Genomic DNA, 14288 nt, shown 5'->3' with positions numbered 1-14288 from the left:
TGGCTGCAGGGACAACAGGAGGTAGAGGGTGCTTAGGTCAGAGCTGTGAGCAGCTCAGTTTGCCACATCTGATGGTGAAGGAAGCTCTTGACACCCTTAACAGTAGGGCCTTAGGATTCCCTCCTAGGAGAAAAGGGAAGGAGTGATACAGAAGAGTGGGAGGACACATTCAGCTGTCGGGAACCCTGTTCCTGGGTGACCAACCCCAGTGGTAATCAGTTGCTCTGTGGGGCCAGCCCAGTCTTGATGCTGTCATTCAGCTCCTTAAGCTCTGGTCCTGCCATATTATTTGAATATTAGAGAATACCTAGAATCTGCCAGGTGGCCAGATGCTCAGATGCCCCACAGCCCCTCTCTCCCCTGAGCTTTATGAGGTCCCAAACTCAGGGGTCTGGAGAACTTACATGTGGGCTGTTAAGAGTTGAGGAGGACCTGGAGGGGGGTTGATGGGGTCATCACTCATCATTCCTGTGGGATGAGTGAGCAGCAGGAGGTCTCTGAAACCTTTATTCATTGACATGATGCTCTGCAGCTGCCAGGAATGAAGGGTAGCAGAGAGCTCAAGCCCTTGGGGAATCTGTGGTTGGCAGGGCAGGACAGGCTACTGCCAACAAGTATTTGTTACATCGTGGTCTCAGTAGAGGCTCCATGTCCCCACAACAGCAGCAGAAGCATCTCCTTCCTGAGAACTTTGTTACCTCCTCTACTGACATGAGACATCCCCCGGGGAGCAGAGCTGCAGCTCCATGTGGCAGCTGAGAGCAGAAATATTTATGACACTGGTGATGCCATCAAGGGACACATCAAGGGAACTGTGAGAAGTAGTGGAGGCTATGGGAAACACAGGATTTGGAGGTAGCATAAGTTGAGAATGTAGTGACAGTGGCCCCAAGGGACATGGCTATGTAGCACCATAAATGCCAGCAAAAATGTGACCCTGACCCCAGTAACAGGTGTGGATTCACCAAGATCTAGGCGCTTAGGCTCTGGGAGGCTAGCTTTAGTGGGCTTCAGAGCATATAGACCAGAGACCCTCTGACCATGGACAGGCTCTTCCCTAGACTGTTACAGGAGAGACTGGGCTCGATCACATAAGGATAAGATTGTGCTTATACTGTACCTTGTACCTTATGCTCTAGGCCACAGCAGGAAGACTGAACTTGGAAGAAAGTAGGCTAGAACATTTGGGGTGGAGCAGGCAGTCTGAATGGAGAAGGGTTATGGGGGGTGTGGAGAGATGTGGGATGCTCACGAGCTAAAGTAGGGTCTCCATGATCATTTCCTCTGGGACCTGAGGGCCTCACTTTACCTCTCTGAGCCTCAGTTCTATTGTTAAGGGTTCCTGGAACAGAACCTCCCTGTATGCTGGCTGGCTAGAGCAGCAAGCAGTTGACAGAGCCCTCTACTGGTGGACAGGCCATTGCATCCTAAGAATCCTAAGTGCCACAGTTTAGACAACTGTGCAAGGAAGATTTCCTTACCTCCTGAGGGATTTTGCTCCAATAAAGAACAAGGACTAGTCTGGCACTTCTCTCACATGTGATGAAGCTAGGCCTGATATTTGGGACCAATTACAGGTCAGAAGGGAGGGCAAGGAAGAGGAATCTGCCACACTGGATATGCAAGAGAGTATTCAAGCTGAGCAGGGCCTTCTGGAAGTTGGTGGAAGGCGCCTTTGGAGTTTTGTAGGGGTGGGGTAACTTAAGCAGACAGGGGTTGACTGGAGGAACTTACAGGCAGGGTCCTGGCCACTTTGGTATAAGATTTGAGGTGGTCAGAGTCCTCTTTTCAAAACCCCATGCTAACTAGGAGCATCAATATTAGTGGGTGGGGGTGGGGAGGATGCAACAATCACCAATGCCAGCTTAGTGTCATCCTTCCTGGGAACTGCCCTGTCTTGGCCAACTCCTCTGTGCCTCTCATCCCAGACAAACTCCAGGGTCTTTGTAGGGAAGTAGGGGCTGTATGCTGTAGACAGTGCTCCACATAGTGTCTGAAAGGCCAGAAGAAAGATGGTGGGCAGTTTGAGGATGAACCCCAGCACTGCACCAGAATAGTAATGGGGTAGGTAGGGTGGTGCTTCCAGAGTTCCATGGTCATCCAAGACCTTTCCTGGGGACTCCACGGAACCCTGGGTGGGTCCCAATGCCAGGCTGCAGAGGTCATGAAGGCCATGGAGTTCCCAGGAGAATCCTACAGGATGAGTAAGTAGGGACCCAGGATTTGGTGGGCTGCCCCACAGAAGGAAAAACAGGTCAGTGGAGTTTTTCCCTTCCGGAAGGATGCACTCCCATTCTGCATGCAGCTCCCTCTCCTTCCTTAAGGACAACCTGAGGAACAAAGAGAGGAGGGGGACAGAAGGGCTTGGGGCGCCTAAGTGGGACTGGCTTCTGGAGGCCGCGTTTGTCACAAAGTAGCTTTTATAGGTCCCGGAGAGGGCACGGCCGTGAGCAGGGGGTCTGGATGCTTGTGGCGGCTAGGAGCCCCGGTGGCTAGCGCTCCTCTGTTCCTCCTCGCGCTCTTCTTCGGGTGGCCCCAGGGAGGGCTCGCCAACCGCGTCCCTGCTGCCTTCTGGGGACCCAGAACAGAGAGAGGGCTCAGACTCAGCTCCGGATCCTCCGCTGGAGTCAGGCAGCTGCGATTTGCGGAAGGCGCATATGGGAGCGTCCCTGGAAGGCACGGGCTTGCGTGCACCAGGCCGGTCTGCAGCGGCACGTACTGAGGACAGCACAGAGGATGCGACCTCACAGGTAGGCCGGGGAGGCGGCGGCGGAGGCAGGCGGGCAAGGGGGCGCGAGCCCCCCAAGCGCGGCCACAGGTCCGTGGTCTCGCCGTTGTAAAGGAGCACAAAGCGACGCTGTGACAGCAGGGGCAGCATCTTCTGACTATGCAAGCTCTTTTGGCAGGTCTCAAGAGCTAGATCTGTGGGGAGGCAGGGTAGCGACAAGGTGAATGATGAGAGGGATGTTTGGAGGGCAACCTCTCCAGCATGTCTGGAAACAAGGGAAGAAAGGGGTCCGTGAGGGACTGGACGTAGGTGGGTCAGGTGACAGACAAGTTGGAGCAGAGAGAGGGTTTGGCTGCCATGCAGATTATGGGGAGTTGGAAAACCAGACTTGTGGAGTCTGAACTTGGAGGCAAGTAGGATGGGGGTACCCAGAACTAGACAAAGATGTATACAGGAATGTTGTGACATGAGGCTACCCAGAGCTCACCCAAGGTCTCCATAACCACTCCAGGGATCACCTCCTTCAGGACTTCACAGTTGGTATGTAGGGCAGGGTTGGAGTTCATCTCCAGCAGCCACACCTGTGGCAGACAGTGGTCAGCATCTCTATCCACCTACAGCCAGTTGGCCAGTAAGAAGCTGGGACTTTGGTCCCTATCCAGCTATGTGATTCTGGGCAGATTGTATCTTCCCATGGCTTTGGTCCCCGTGTTTGCTCAAGGAATTAAGGCTGCTGCTCAGTTCCAGTAGGAGATGAGCTTTATGAACACATCTGACCTTAGGGATGAGTCCACCTATTGGGCCTACTTATGTGGTCAATGTACAGATGGGCCCTACCTCCTTGTACCAGCCTACCAGACCTCATCTTCCCAAGACAGCACCTTGAAGTTCTCATCAATCAGGAAATCACAGCCAATGAGATCAAAGTAACCCAGCTTGCACTCCAGCTTGGACTTGACAGCCAGGAAGCAGTGGGCCATGATCTGCTGCATCCGCTTCTGTGGGTGAAGCAGGGAAGGATCCTGGCTGTCGCCTGCTGGCCCAGATGACGTCTCCTAGGTCTGAACAATCAGTCACACCTCTCATCTGCACTCTCACCCTCACCTGCATAGCTGTAACTGCCCACACTTTCACATGCTCAGAGTTACAGGCTCACAGTCAGAAACTCATTCAACAAAATCATGGGGCTTCTACTGTGAGGCAGGTACTAGGAGATACAAAATTAAAGAAAATTAGAACTCACAGCAGAGAGACAGACAACTAGAACATATAAAATCCTGGTAGAATAGAGAACATTGTAGCACTTCAAGTTGCCCTAGTTAGTTTCACTCTATGTTTTTCAGCTCAGTGAAAAACTTTGAAAAATATATGTCTTGGAAATAGCAGAACTTGTCTAATTTACAAATAATTCCATCTATTAGTTTTCCTAGGTTTGAAGGTTTGTTGGAAGACCCCTTTAGAAAACACCAAAGGAGAGTTGAGAGATGATGTCTCACCAGAGAATATTAATGAAGAGATACAAATTATAGAGGCCCTTAAGATGGTCAGTGGGTAAAGGTGCCTAATGCTAAGCTTGATAACCTGAGTTTGATCTCTGGGACCCACATAGTGGAAGGAGAAAAAACTCCCATATGTTGACCTCTGACCTCTACAAATGTGTCATGCGATGTGTACTCCCTAATACATTTTTAAAATGTAATTAAGATTTTAGCTGGGCGATGGTGGCACATGCCTTTAATCCCAGCACTCGGGAGGCAGGGGCAGGTGGACCTCTATGAGTTTGAGGCAACCTGGTCTACAGAGTGAGTTCCAGGACAGCCAAGGCTACACAGAGAAACTCTGTCTAGGAAAACAAAACACACAGAGTGAGAGAGAGAGAGAGAGAGAGAGAGAGAGAAAGTATAAAAGGGAATGGACTAGAATTTCTGGAGTAGAAAAATACAGTGACTACAATTCTTTTAAAAAATACTAAGAAAGAAAAAGAACAGATCTTCGCGTTTAAGAGATGGCTCAGTGGTTAAGAGCGCTTGCTTTGCTCTTCCAGAGGACCTGGGTTCAGTTCCCAGCACCTACATGACAGCATACAGCCATCTGTAACTCCAGTTCTGCCATTCTCATCTGGCCTTTGCCACACCAGGCATGCACTCGGTATACAGACATACATGCAGACAAAACACCCATACACATTATATATATTTTGAGACAGGGTTTCTCTGTGTAACAGCTCTGGATGTCCTAGAACTCTTTTTTGTAATCCAGACTGACCTCAAACTCATGGAGATCTGCTTGCCTCTGTCTCCTGAGAGCCAAGAGTAAAGGCATGTGCCACCACCACCACTGGGCCAATATATATATTTTGTCATAGAACTGGGTATGGTGGCGCACGTTTGTAGTCCCAGACTGAGCAAACTAAAGCAGGAGGATCACATGATTCTTTGCCATCCTTTGCTTCCCTAATCAGTGGAAGGGTTCAGAAATTGAAGTAATTTGAAAGCAGATCAATTGAAATTATCTACTCTGAAGAAAATAAAAAGTAATGAAAAAATAAAGCTTCAGAAGCTTGGGGATGGGAACTAATTCAGCAGATATATGTACTGAGAATCCCAGAAAGAAAGAAAGGGACAAGGTATTGTAAGAAATGATGGAAAGGTTCCTAAGTTTGATGTAAAACATTAACCTCTAAATTTAAATCATGCAATGAAGCCCAAGCAGGATAAATTAATAGATTTATCATACGCAGACTTTTAAAAGATAGAGAGGGCTTAGGAGACAGCCCAGTGAGCAAAGCATGTGCTAACAAGCGTGAGGATCTGAGTTCAGTCCCCAGAACCATGTAAGTTGGTGTGATGGTTCTTTATTTGCAATTTTTGTGCTGGGAAGGCAGAGACAAACAGATCCCCGAAGTTTGCTGGCCTAGCCTAATCAGTGAACTTTAAGCCAATGAAGATATGACTCTGTCTTTAAAAAGTGAGGATGACAGACACCTGAGTAACAACATCTGAAGTTGACCTCTGGCCTCCATAATTGCACATATATACTCATACACATGAACACATACACAAACACACATGTACATACAAAATCATAAAAAAAGACAGAGAATGTTGAAATTAGTAAGAGAAGCAATTTATCACATAAAAGGGATACTCAATAAGATTAATAGTCAATTTCCTCAGAAATCATGAGGCCTGAAGGCAAAGGAATGACATATTCCAAATACTGAAAGAAAAAAACTGCCAACCAAGAATTCTATCTCCAGAGGCAAAAAAAAAAAAAAAGCTTAGTTGGCAAAGTACCATCTATACAAGCACAGACTGAGTTCAGTACCATAAAACCCATATAAATAGTTAAGCATGGCAATTGCATGCCTATAACCCTAGTCTTTGGTGGTGATGCAGACAGATCTCTGAAGCTCATGGTCTAGCCATTTTAGCCTAATTATGAATTTCAGGTTTAGTAAGAGATCCTTTCTCAAAAAATAAAGGTGGAGAGTGATTGAGGAAGGACATAAGACATCTACCATAGGCCTCCACATGCATGTGCTACATGTACAGACATCAACACACACACACACACACACACACACACACACACACACACACACACACACACGTGAAAAGAATTTCTCTATTCAACAAAATCATACTTCAAGAATTACACTTCAAGAATGGAGAAATAATAATAAACTGAAGAAATGGCTCAGCTGTTAAGAGCACTTGCTGTTCTTGCAAAAGACCCCAGTTAGGTTTCCATTGTCTACATCTGGCAGTTCACAATCTCTTCTAACTCCAGTTCCAAGGGATCCAAAACCTCCTTCTGGCCTCTGTGAGCACCAGGCACATACATGGTACCCAAACATACATGTAGGCACTCGAACACATAAAAAATTAAAATACTTTTTAAAATGGAGAAATTAAGACATTCCCACATAAGGCCAGTGGTGTGGTGTCACATGTCTTTAATCCCAGCACTCAAGAGGCAGAGGCAGGCAGATCTCTGTGAGTTTGGGGCCAGCTTGGTCTACATGGTGTGACCCAGTCTCAAAAAAAAAAAAAAAAAAAAAAAGACATTTTCACACAAGGAAAAACAGAGCATGTATATATTGGGATAAAAAGTTTTCATTCATTAGTTTTTGTGTGTGTGTAGTAGGTTGGAACCCAAAGCTCTTGTGCATGCTAGGCAAATGTTCTACCACTGAGCATAACCTTAGCCCTCAACATTTTGTTTTGTTTGAGTCAGGATCTCATATAGACCAGGCTATCTTTGAATTCTTTGTGTAGCTGAATATGATGTTGAGTTCCTGATACTCCTGACTCTATCTCCCAAATGATAGGATTACAGGTATTGCACTACCCCACCTGGCTCCTGGCTCTTTCTTTCTCTCCCTTCCTTTCCTTCTTCCCTTCCCTTTTCCCTTCCCTTCCCCTTCCCCCTTCCATCCCTTTTCCCTTCCCTTTCCCTTTCACCTTCCATCCTCTCCCTTCCCCTCCCCTTCCTTCCCTCCCCTCTCCTTTCCTCCCCTCCCCTTCCTTCCCTTTCCCTCCCTTCCCTTTCCTTCCTTCCTTCTTCTCTTCCTCCTCCTTCTCTCTCCTCTCTTCTTCCCCTGCCCCCCAGTAGACTTCACCATGTAACTTTTATTGGTCTGAAACTATATAGACAAGACTGGCTTTGAACTCAGAGATGTTTGCCGCTGCCTCCCACACATTGGGATTAAAGGTGAACACCACCATGCCCAGCATAGTAAAATGAATTTAAGGAAACTGTAAATATATGTACACCAAACACATTATATAACCAAGGAGAACTGGAAAAATTCCTAGGAAAAACTAACTAAATAGAACAATCTAAAACCAAACAAGAATAGAAAATCTTAATAGACATCAACCAAATGAGACTGAGGGGTGGTAGTAAGGCAGTGTTAACGACACACCTTCCCACAAAGGGAAGTCCAGGCTGCTTCACAGGATGTATCAATGTTTTGTTTTTGTTTTTCTCATTGGAGAAATAATAAATACATGAGAGAATTACTTCCAAAGAGTAAAGATTTTTGCTTCATAGTTTTCAGAGGTTTCCATCTACAGTTTCTCAAATTTGAGCAGGGCAGACTGTCACAGGAGTGAGATAATGTGGCAGAGCCTGCTCATCTCATGTATCAATTTGATCATAGACTTCAAGTCTCTAAAACTATGAATCAGAATAAAATATCAAGACATTTTCTATAGTAAAAGGAGGATGATACATTTTCATATCAAAATCAGATAAAAATACTAAAGAAAAGCTATAGGTCAGCATTACTTATGAGCACAGACACAAAAATACTTAATATAATAAAATCAAACTGAGAAGCATATTTGAATTATTATATACTTCTACCACCTAGGATGTATTCTGGAAATTTAAGAGTAGTGAAAGTTAATCGATGCAATACACATAAATGAAATGAAGGAAAAATAACTCATGCTCATCTTTTTTTTTTTTTTTTTTTTTTTTTTGGTTTTTCAAGACAGGGTTTCTCTGTGTAGCTTTGCGCCTTTCCTGGAACTCACTTGGTAGCCCAGGCTGGCCTCGAACTCAGAGAGATCCGCCTGGCTCTGCCTCCCGAGTGCTAGGATTAAAGGCGTGCGCCACCACCGCCCGGCTCTCATCTTAATCAGTATAGGAACAGCATTTTACATTACTCAGCATCCTACCCTTAAAAAATAGTAAACTAGGGAGAGAAGGGAATTTGTAAGCCTTTCCCCCATATTGGAAGAAATACAAGGATGTCTACTTTTGCCTCTTTAACATGATATTGAAAATTACACCTGGAACAATTAGGCTTGGCTTCGGTACAACTATACATGCTTCAATAACTGATGAAAAGTCATGTGCCTAGCCCAACCCATGGGCAATATGTACACAGATTCCTGACTCAAAGCCAGACTGACCGTGAAGGTGGTGAAGACCCAATCTCTGGGGAGGCCCTTGGTCTTCCTAAACTTGTCATTGATGTATCGGTTGAGGTGCTCCATGCTCCACACAGTGCTCTCTTTCAGCAGCATATACAGGGGACTCTTCTTCTGCATGAACTACAGCAAAAGCAGAGCCTAGAGGTCACTCTCTGAAGGGACCACTCTATGAAGGCTTTACCCCAACCTTCAGACCTTCACAGAAGCTCCATTCCTATCTCCCATGAGAACTCCCTATGAGATCCTCATGCATACACCTTTATGCCTTGAAACTTCCCAGTCAGCAAATCCCCACAGACCCTAAACAAGGAATCTCTCATTCCAGATTCTCCCATTAGGCCTTTGGTCAGCACACCAATGGCAGCTGATCCAAGGATTCAGGCTCTAAGGTACTTATATAGGACACCTGAGTCTCTGTTGGGGTGAAAGGTAGACAAAGGCTGCTAGGCCACTTTGAAGCCTGGGCAGGCAGTCTATAACTAGACTCTTCTTCTGCATTCTTAAGCAATGAAGTCATTTCTCTGAGCTCATCCACACCTATAGGAAAAGGGCTTCTCCTATAAGGGGTTCTTACCTGATTGGTCAAGTGACCACTGAGGTCACTGGAATGAGGGTCATACAGGCTGAGGGTGAGGCGGGCATAGCCATGGCCAAAAAAGACCATGTAGGGCATGGCACAGGCAATGAGCAGGTAGGAGCGCACATCAAACTTCTTCCCATCTAGCAGCAGCGGGTTCTGGACATATCTAGGGGATACCATAAGGGGCACCAGGAGTTGAGTTGCTTGGCCAGTAGCCTAGGTCTGTCATCCCCATAAGGACCATTTCCTCATTGCCTCCCACCTGTCCCAGGCATGACCACTAACTGAACACTGTCTATGGTCAGAGGACATTTCTGAGTCTGAACTGGTCAGAGGAATTTGGAAGAGGATCTCACAACCAAATCTCTATGTGTCTGGCCATCTTAAAGTGCAGCTCTTACTTTACTAGGCAGTTTATGGGAGCAGATTGGGCCCCTGTGGCAGGGAGGGCTGTCGGAGGAAGAAGGGTGACAATAGACCATGAACAGTGAATGGCTTTGGAAGGGAGAGGACATTCCACATAGGACACTTCAGATCTTCAAGACTTAAGATAGGAAGAGCATGTTTGGGAGGGCCCTATGGAAGGGCCCTATGGAAGGGGAAGGGGGCAGCAAATAGCAGCTGTGGCCAGAGAAAGGGTAAATATTGGCAGAGGGTAAGGCACTACTGGGACCTTTCTAAGGGTGAGCTGAGTTTTCCCTCCTAGTCCTCTGTGAAATTGAGGATCTGGACCCCACTGTAGGCAGATGGGCCATTGGTCAGCTTTGTGTTGCAGATAGGCTGTAGCTGGCTGGCTGGAGAGTAGGGAAGGACAGCTGCAGGACAGAGGACACAGGTATCAAGCCCTCCTTGACGAGCCCCCCTCCTCCAGAGCCTGTGTTTAAGGGCAGTCTTGTCTGCCACTCCAGCTAAATGTGACACCTCCCCTGCACAGGCTGTAGGGCTAGATGTGGGCTGCTTGAGGCAGGTTGATTGGGTGCTGCAGCCTGCTATGGCCAAGGGCTTCTCTGCAGCACTGCTGACTATCACCAGGATTCACGGGCACCAGCTGGTCTGGATTATCCCTGCTGAGACCCAGGCCCTTCCTGGCATCCATGCCCACACCTCTGCACCACCCGCGCCTGAGGTGCACGGAAGGGCATCTTGCGGTAGATGGGGTCGTCCTCAATGCTCTGGGTCTTGGCCTGCAGGGCAGCAACCTCCTCCTGGCTCCTGATCAGAAAGATGCCCTTTCCCTGGTTGGAGGCCGTGGGCTTGCAGATCCATATCTGGGTTTCTGCAGGGAGTAACCCCTGAGCCTCTGGCCCTGAGTACTCCTTGCCCCTCCCACCCCTCACCCTTCCCTGGCCCTGACCATACCCCAGCCTTGACCTTCCCTTTCATTATCTCTTCCTCTCAGCCCTGACCACTCCAACCAGCTCCAGCTGGCTTCAACCCTTGTCCTACCCCGATTTCACTACCTCGCCCCAGTTTAGAGGGCTGTTCCTTTGTCTCACCTTGACAATACCCATAATCTGGTTATGGCCCTGCCACACCCCTACCTCTGACTAAGGCCACAACCCTCTTTCTCCAACCCCTTAACACCAGAAACCACCAACTCCCTGGCCCTGGCTTCACTTTTCCTCTCAAGAACTATCCCACCTTTTCCAGGTCTGGACTCGCCCAACCTTCCTCCCACCCTGCTGGGGTCTGAACCTGATCTTATCTACCCTTTTAGTGTTCCTAGCCCTACCCAGGGGCCTCTCACCATCAAATAGAGTGAAGAAAGCCTGTCTCTCATCCCTGATGTCCAGCCGATAGGTCTCTGGAAAAAACTCTTCCATTTTCAGGACCCTTGGGAGAGCAGGGAGGTGAAGACATAGGAGGACTGTCCTCTGCCTCAGACTTCGCCAGTGATCTGGTAGTTTGACCTGTAGGCTAGCTGGAAGGGGCATTCACCGTTGTGTCCTCCAGCCTTCTTAGCTATTTCCTTTGCAAGGCCTTTGTTCACACTGTGCCCTTGCAGAACATTCTTTCATGTGTCTCATATCTTAGCTTCTCTGCAGCAGTCGGCCTTTGGCTACCAGACCCACTGTGGCCCCTCTGTCCCACCTTGCTGCTTTCTCCCTCCCAATTGCTCTCTTCTTTGTGGGTTGGTTTCCAATGCCAAGACTGTGTCTGACATAGAACCATAGTCAGTATGTATCTGAGCTCCCAAACTGCCTTTCACCTAACAATATGTCATACCCAGTTATGGTCTCTTCCAGCTATCTACCTCTGTGGCCCAAGGCATCCTGGGCTGGTCCATGTAAGCTCCTCAAGGGCTGATACATCCCTTTCAAATCTGCATCCCAAAGGGACATAAGTCCTGGTCTGAGTAGTTACCTCCAGCATGTATGGAGATGTGGGTGGGGTATGCAGAGTAGGAGTGTAGATGGATATGGAGGTAGGTGGGCAGATGAGTTGCTGGTCAAAGTTAGTAGGAAGTGGACAGCTGGATACACAGATGTCAAGATGGTGTTATGAATGGCTATGTTCTAAATGCTACCTTGAGGGGCAGATGGTGAACAGTTGGTTGGATGAGTAGATAGATCCCTAAATAAATGTTTGGGTGAGTAATGGCTGGGCAAGTAATCAGTGAACCATGCTGGTTGAGTGCTTCAGCTTGGCTGAGTGGTAGGGTTAGAGGAAACTGGATGGATATGACTGGATAGATAAGGAGTAGCAGCAAAATGATGGCCAAGTGGGTGGGAGCAATGGATGAGTAGTGAGGGACATCGTGGGTGGCATAGAGTAAAGATATCAGAGTAGAGGATGGTAGGCATGCGCTGGAGTAGAGGCAGATTGGTAGACCAGTGGGGAGAGGGGTGGAACATGTGAAGGAGAGTGGTTGCTGAGGAGCTGCAGAGTGAGTGGTGAGCTTATGGAATGGGGAAAATGGTCCTAAAGAGACAGATGGAGGTAGAAATGGGTGTGCCTCTGGGGCTGGGCAGAGTGGGCTCACTTGGCTTGGGTACTGGGCAGCAGCCTGGCTTTACTCAAAGTTCGTGCATGCTCCCGCAGGGCACTGAGCAACCCGATCTTGGTAGTGAGCAGCTTATTGTTGGGGAGCTGGAACAGCAACTGCTGGCCTGGCAGGACAAAGAGGGGTATATGGGTGATGCCTTGAAGCTGTGCCACATCCCCTCCCCTCAGGGATGTCCCTACCTTCCCGGAAGCTGCAGTAGTTGTCCCTGCACTTGATCTCACACCACTTTAGCTTGTAGTCCTCACAGCGACTGTCCTGAGTGCGTTGCCAGCCCTTGCTCTCACAGTAGTTGCTGATTCTGTGGGGTAGAAGGCAGTAGTAACTGGGGGCCTTGGGGTTCTCTGAGGAAGACAGGGCAGGAGTGACTGCCTATAACAGCATCTTGGACTAGGTCCAGGCCAGGGGTGGGAAGGCAGACCAGGGCTGCCCAAACCCCACTCACATCGATGCTCCGTTGGTGCCTCCGATGTAAAAGAAAGGGCCCTGACCAGAATTGGGCTGCTTGTCCCCTTCCAGAAAGAGCCCCTCCAGGGAGGTCACAGGTAGTCTGGCAGCTTCTTCTTCCTCTAGGAGGTCTGTGGGCAGGTAGTTGGTCAGAGGCCTCAGGTTTCTGGCTCAGTAGGGTTTTTCCTGCCCCTCCCAGCTGCCAGAAGCCCCACCTGCATCTTGGTCCAGCCGACTTAGCTCAGGCCGGAGCCGCTCCTCGACACTGCTCCCCATCCGTTTCTCATGGGTCCAGCCTGGAGACCAGTGGTGTCAGGTGGAGGAATGGGGAGGTACCCACTCTATCTGCCTGAGCCCAGCCAATGCCAGAAGCTACTGGAAACTAATGCAGCCCCTCTGGACCTCTCTTCAGCCCAACAAAGACCTGACCAGGGGGTCTGAGAGTCATTACACCCAAGAAAGGAGGCAGTTTCCACAAGCCTTAAATCAGGCAGAGTCCAGGTAGTGTAGAGACGACAGTGGGGTGAAGTGGGTAGCCCCACCTCCACCCTCCTTACCAGCAGAGTAGGCTCCATGCAGGGAGTGGGCTGGAGTATGAGGCAAGAGCCCTTACAGACACGATATGGGGATGTCTCCAAAGGGCAGGGGTCACAATGTCTATGATGACATCATGGGTGACCCAAGGGTCTATGGTCAACCAGGAGAGATGGGAGGCTACACTAAGTGGAGTTGGGGTAGGGAGTGCCCACTGTGATGGCATGAACCGGTAGAGCCTGCAGATTCTTGAGCATAGTGTCCCACGTATGTGGGCCCCTGCTAGCTTCTCTTGGAGCCTGTCTGGCTGTCTGGCTGGGTATGGCCTAGTGTGAGCATAGTCCCCTCCCTATCAGATGCTGTCCCTGGAGGCCCTGACTTGAGGGTATGTGGAACCAGTTCCAGGGTCACTCTGTATTCACCTGGCACCCGAGGGTGGCATCGACGGATCCTGGATCGTTTGGGTCTCTTGGAGCTGACATGGGTCCGAGGGGGCTGACCCCGGCAGTGGATGAATCTAGTACGGCTGCGTGTTGCAGGCATGAGGGCACCAGAGCGAGGAACCCTTGAGGAAGATGTCCCTACACCCCTTCGGGGTCTTCTAGCAGCCTGAGATCTCAGCCCTCGGATGGGGCAGACAGCTGGTCCCACCCTGCCTGGGGAAGGATGCCTCCCCATGTCCTGGGTTGTGGCTTCAGCTTGTGGCTCACTTCCATCTCTGTGATGGCCATGAGGTCTTCCGGCCTGTGGGTGCAAGGCCATCTTTGCAGCCCGTCTCTGCCGGGTGAGTTTTCTTCGGCCAAGACCGTCACGGCCTCGATGAGTGTGGCCTCTGTGTCTGCTGCAAAGAGGGTGTCCATCAGTCTTGCTGTTGGTAGGATGCCCTTCTGCAGGCTTGAAGGGCAAAAAGGCTCCTAGCCCTCAACAAAAGTCCTACCAGTTTATGGCTCCCTAGGTGCTAAGTCCTGGTCCTGCTAATACAACCTGTCTATAGCCATCGTCACTCTTCTTCCCCCAGCACTCCTGCCCTGGATGCTGCCATTTTTC

At 49.1% G+C, this 14288-nt stretch overlaps 1 protein-coding gene across 2 annotated transcripts; it reads right to left on the bottom strand.

Moving 5' to 3' along the window:
• Positions 1 to 683: 683 nt before the first annotated feature.
• Ttll10 (tubulin tyrosine ligase like 10) lies at positions 684 to 14075 on the bottom strand. 2 transcript variants are annotated; one of them, XM_052715770.1, is made up of 13 exons: positions 13952 to 14003; positions 13664 to 13864; positions 12923 to 13003; positions 12706 to 12838; positions 12443 to 12561; positions 12240 to 12366; positions 11004 to 11089; positions 10361 to 10532; positions 9251 to 9422; positions 8656 to 8796; positions 3610 to 3726; positions 3216 to 3309; positions 684 to 2922 (listed from the first exon to the last, which is right to left on the bottom strand). In XM_052715770.1, exons 1-13 carry the CDS (start codon positions 14001 to 14003, stop codon positions 2477 to 2479), a joined length of 1941 nt encoding a protein of 646 aa, XP_052571730.1. In that variant the 3' UTR covers positions 684 to 2476. The 2 variants fall into 2 exon arrangements, with proteins under 2 accessions (XP_052571730.1, XP_052571731.1); XM_052715771.1 differs by having other exon boundaries at positions 13664 to 14075.
• Between the last annotated feature and the right edge of the window lie 213 nt (positions 14076 to 14288).

Source organism: Peromyscus californicus, unplaced genomic scaffold (assembly GCF_007827085.1).
Source record: "Peromyscus californicus insignis strain IS unplaced genomic scaffold, ASM782708v3 Scaffold_5__1_contigs__length_169319896, whole genome shotgun sequence".
In the NCBI taxonomy this organism is placed as follows: domain Eukaryota; kingdom Metazoa; phylum Chordata; class Mammalia; order Rodentia; family Cricetidae; genus Peromyscus; species Peromyscus californicus.
Note: the sequence above shows the minus strand (reverse complement) of the source record. Positions and strands in the feature narration are given on the sequence as shown.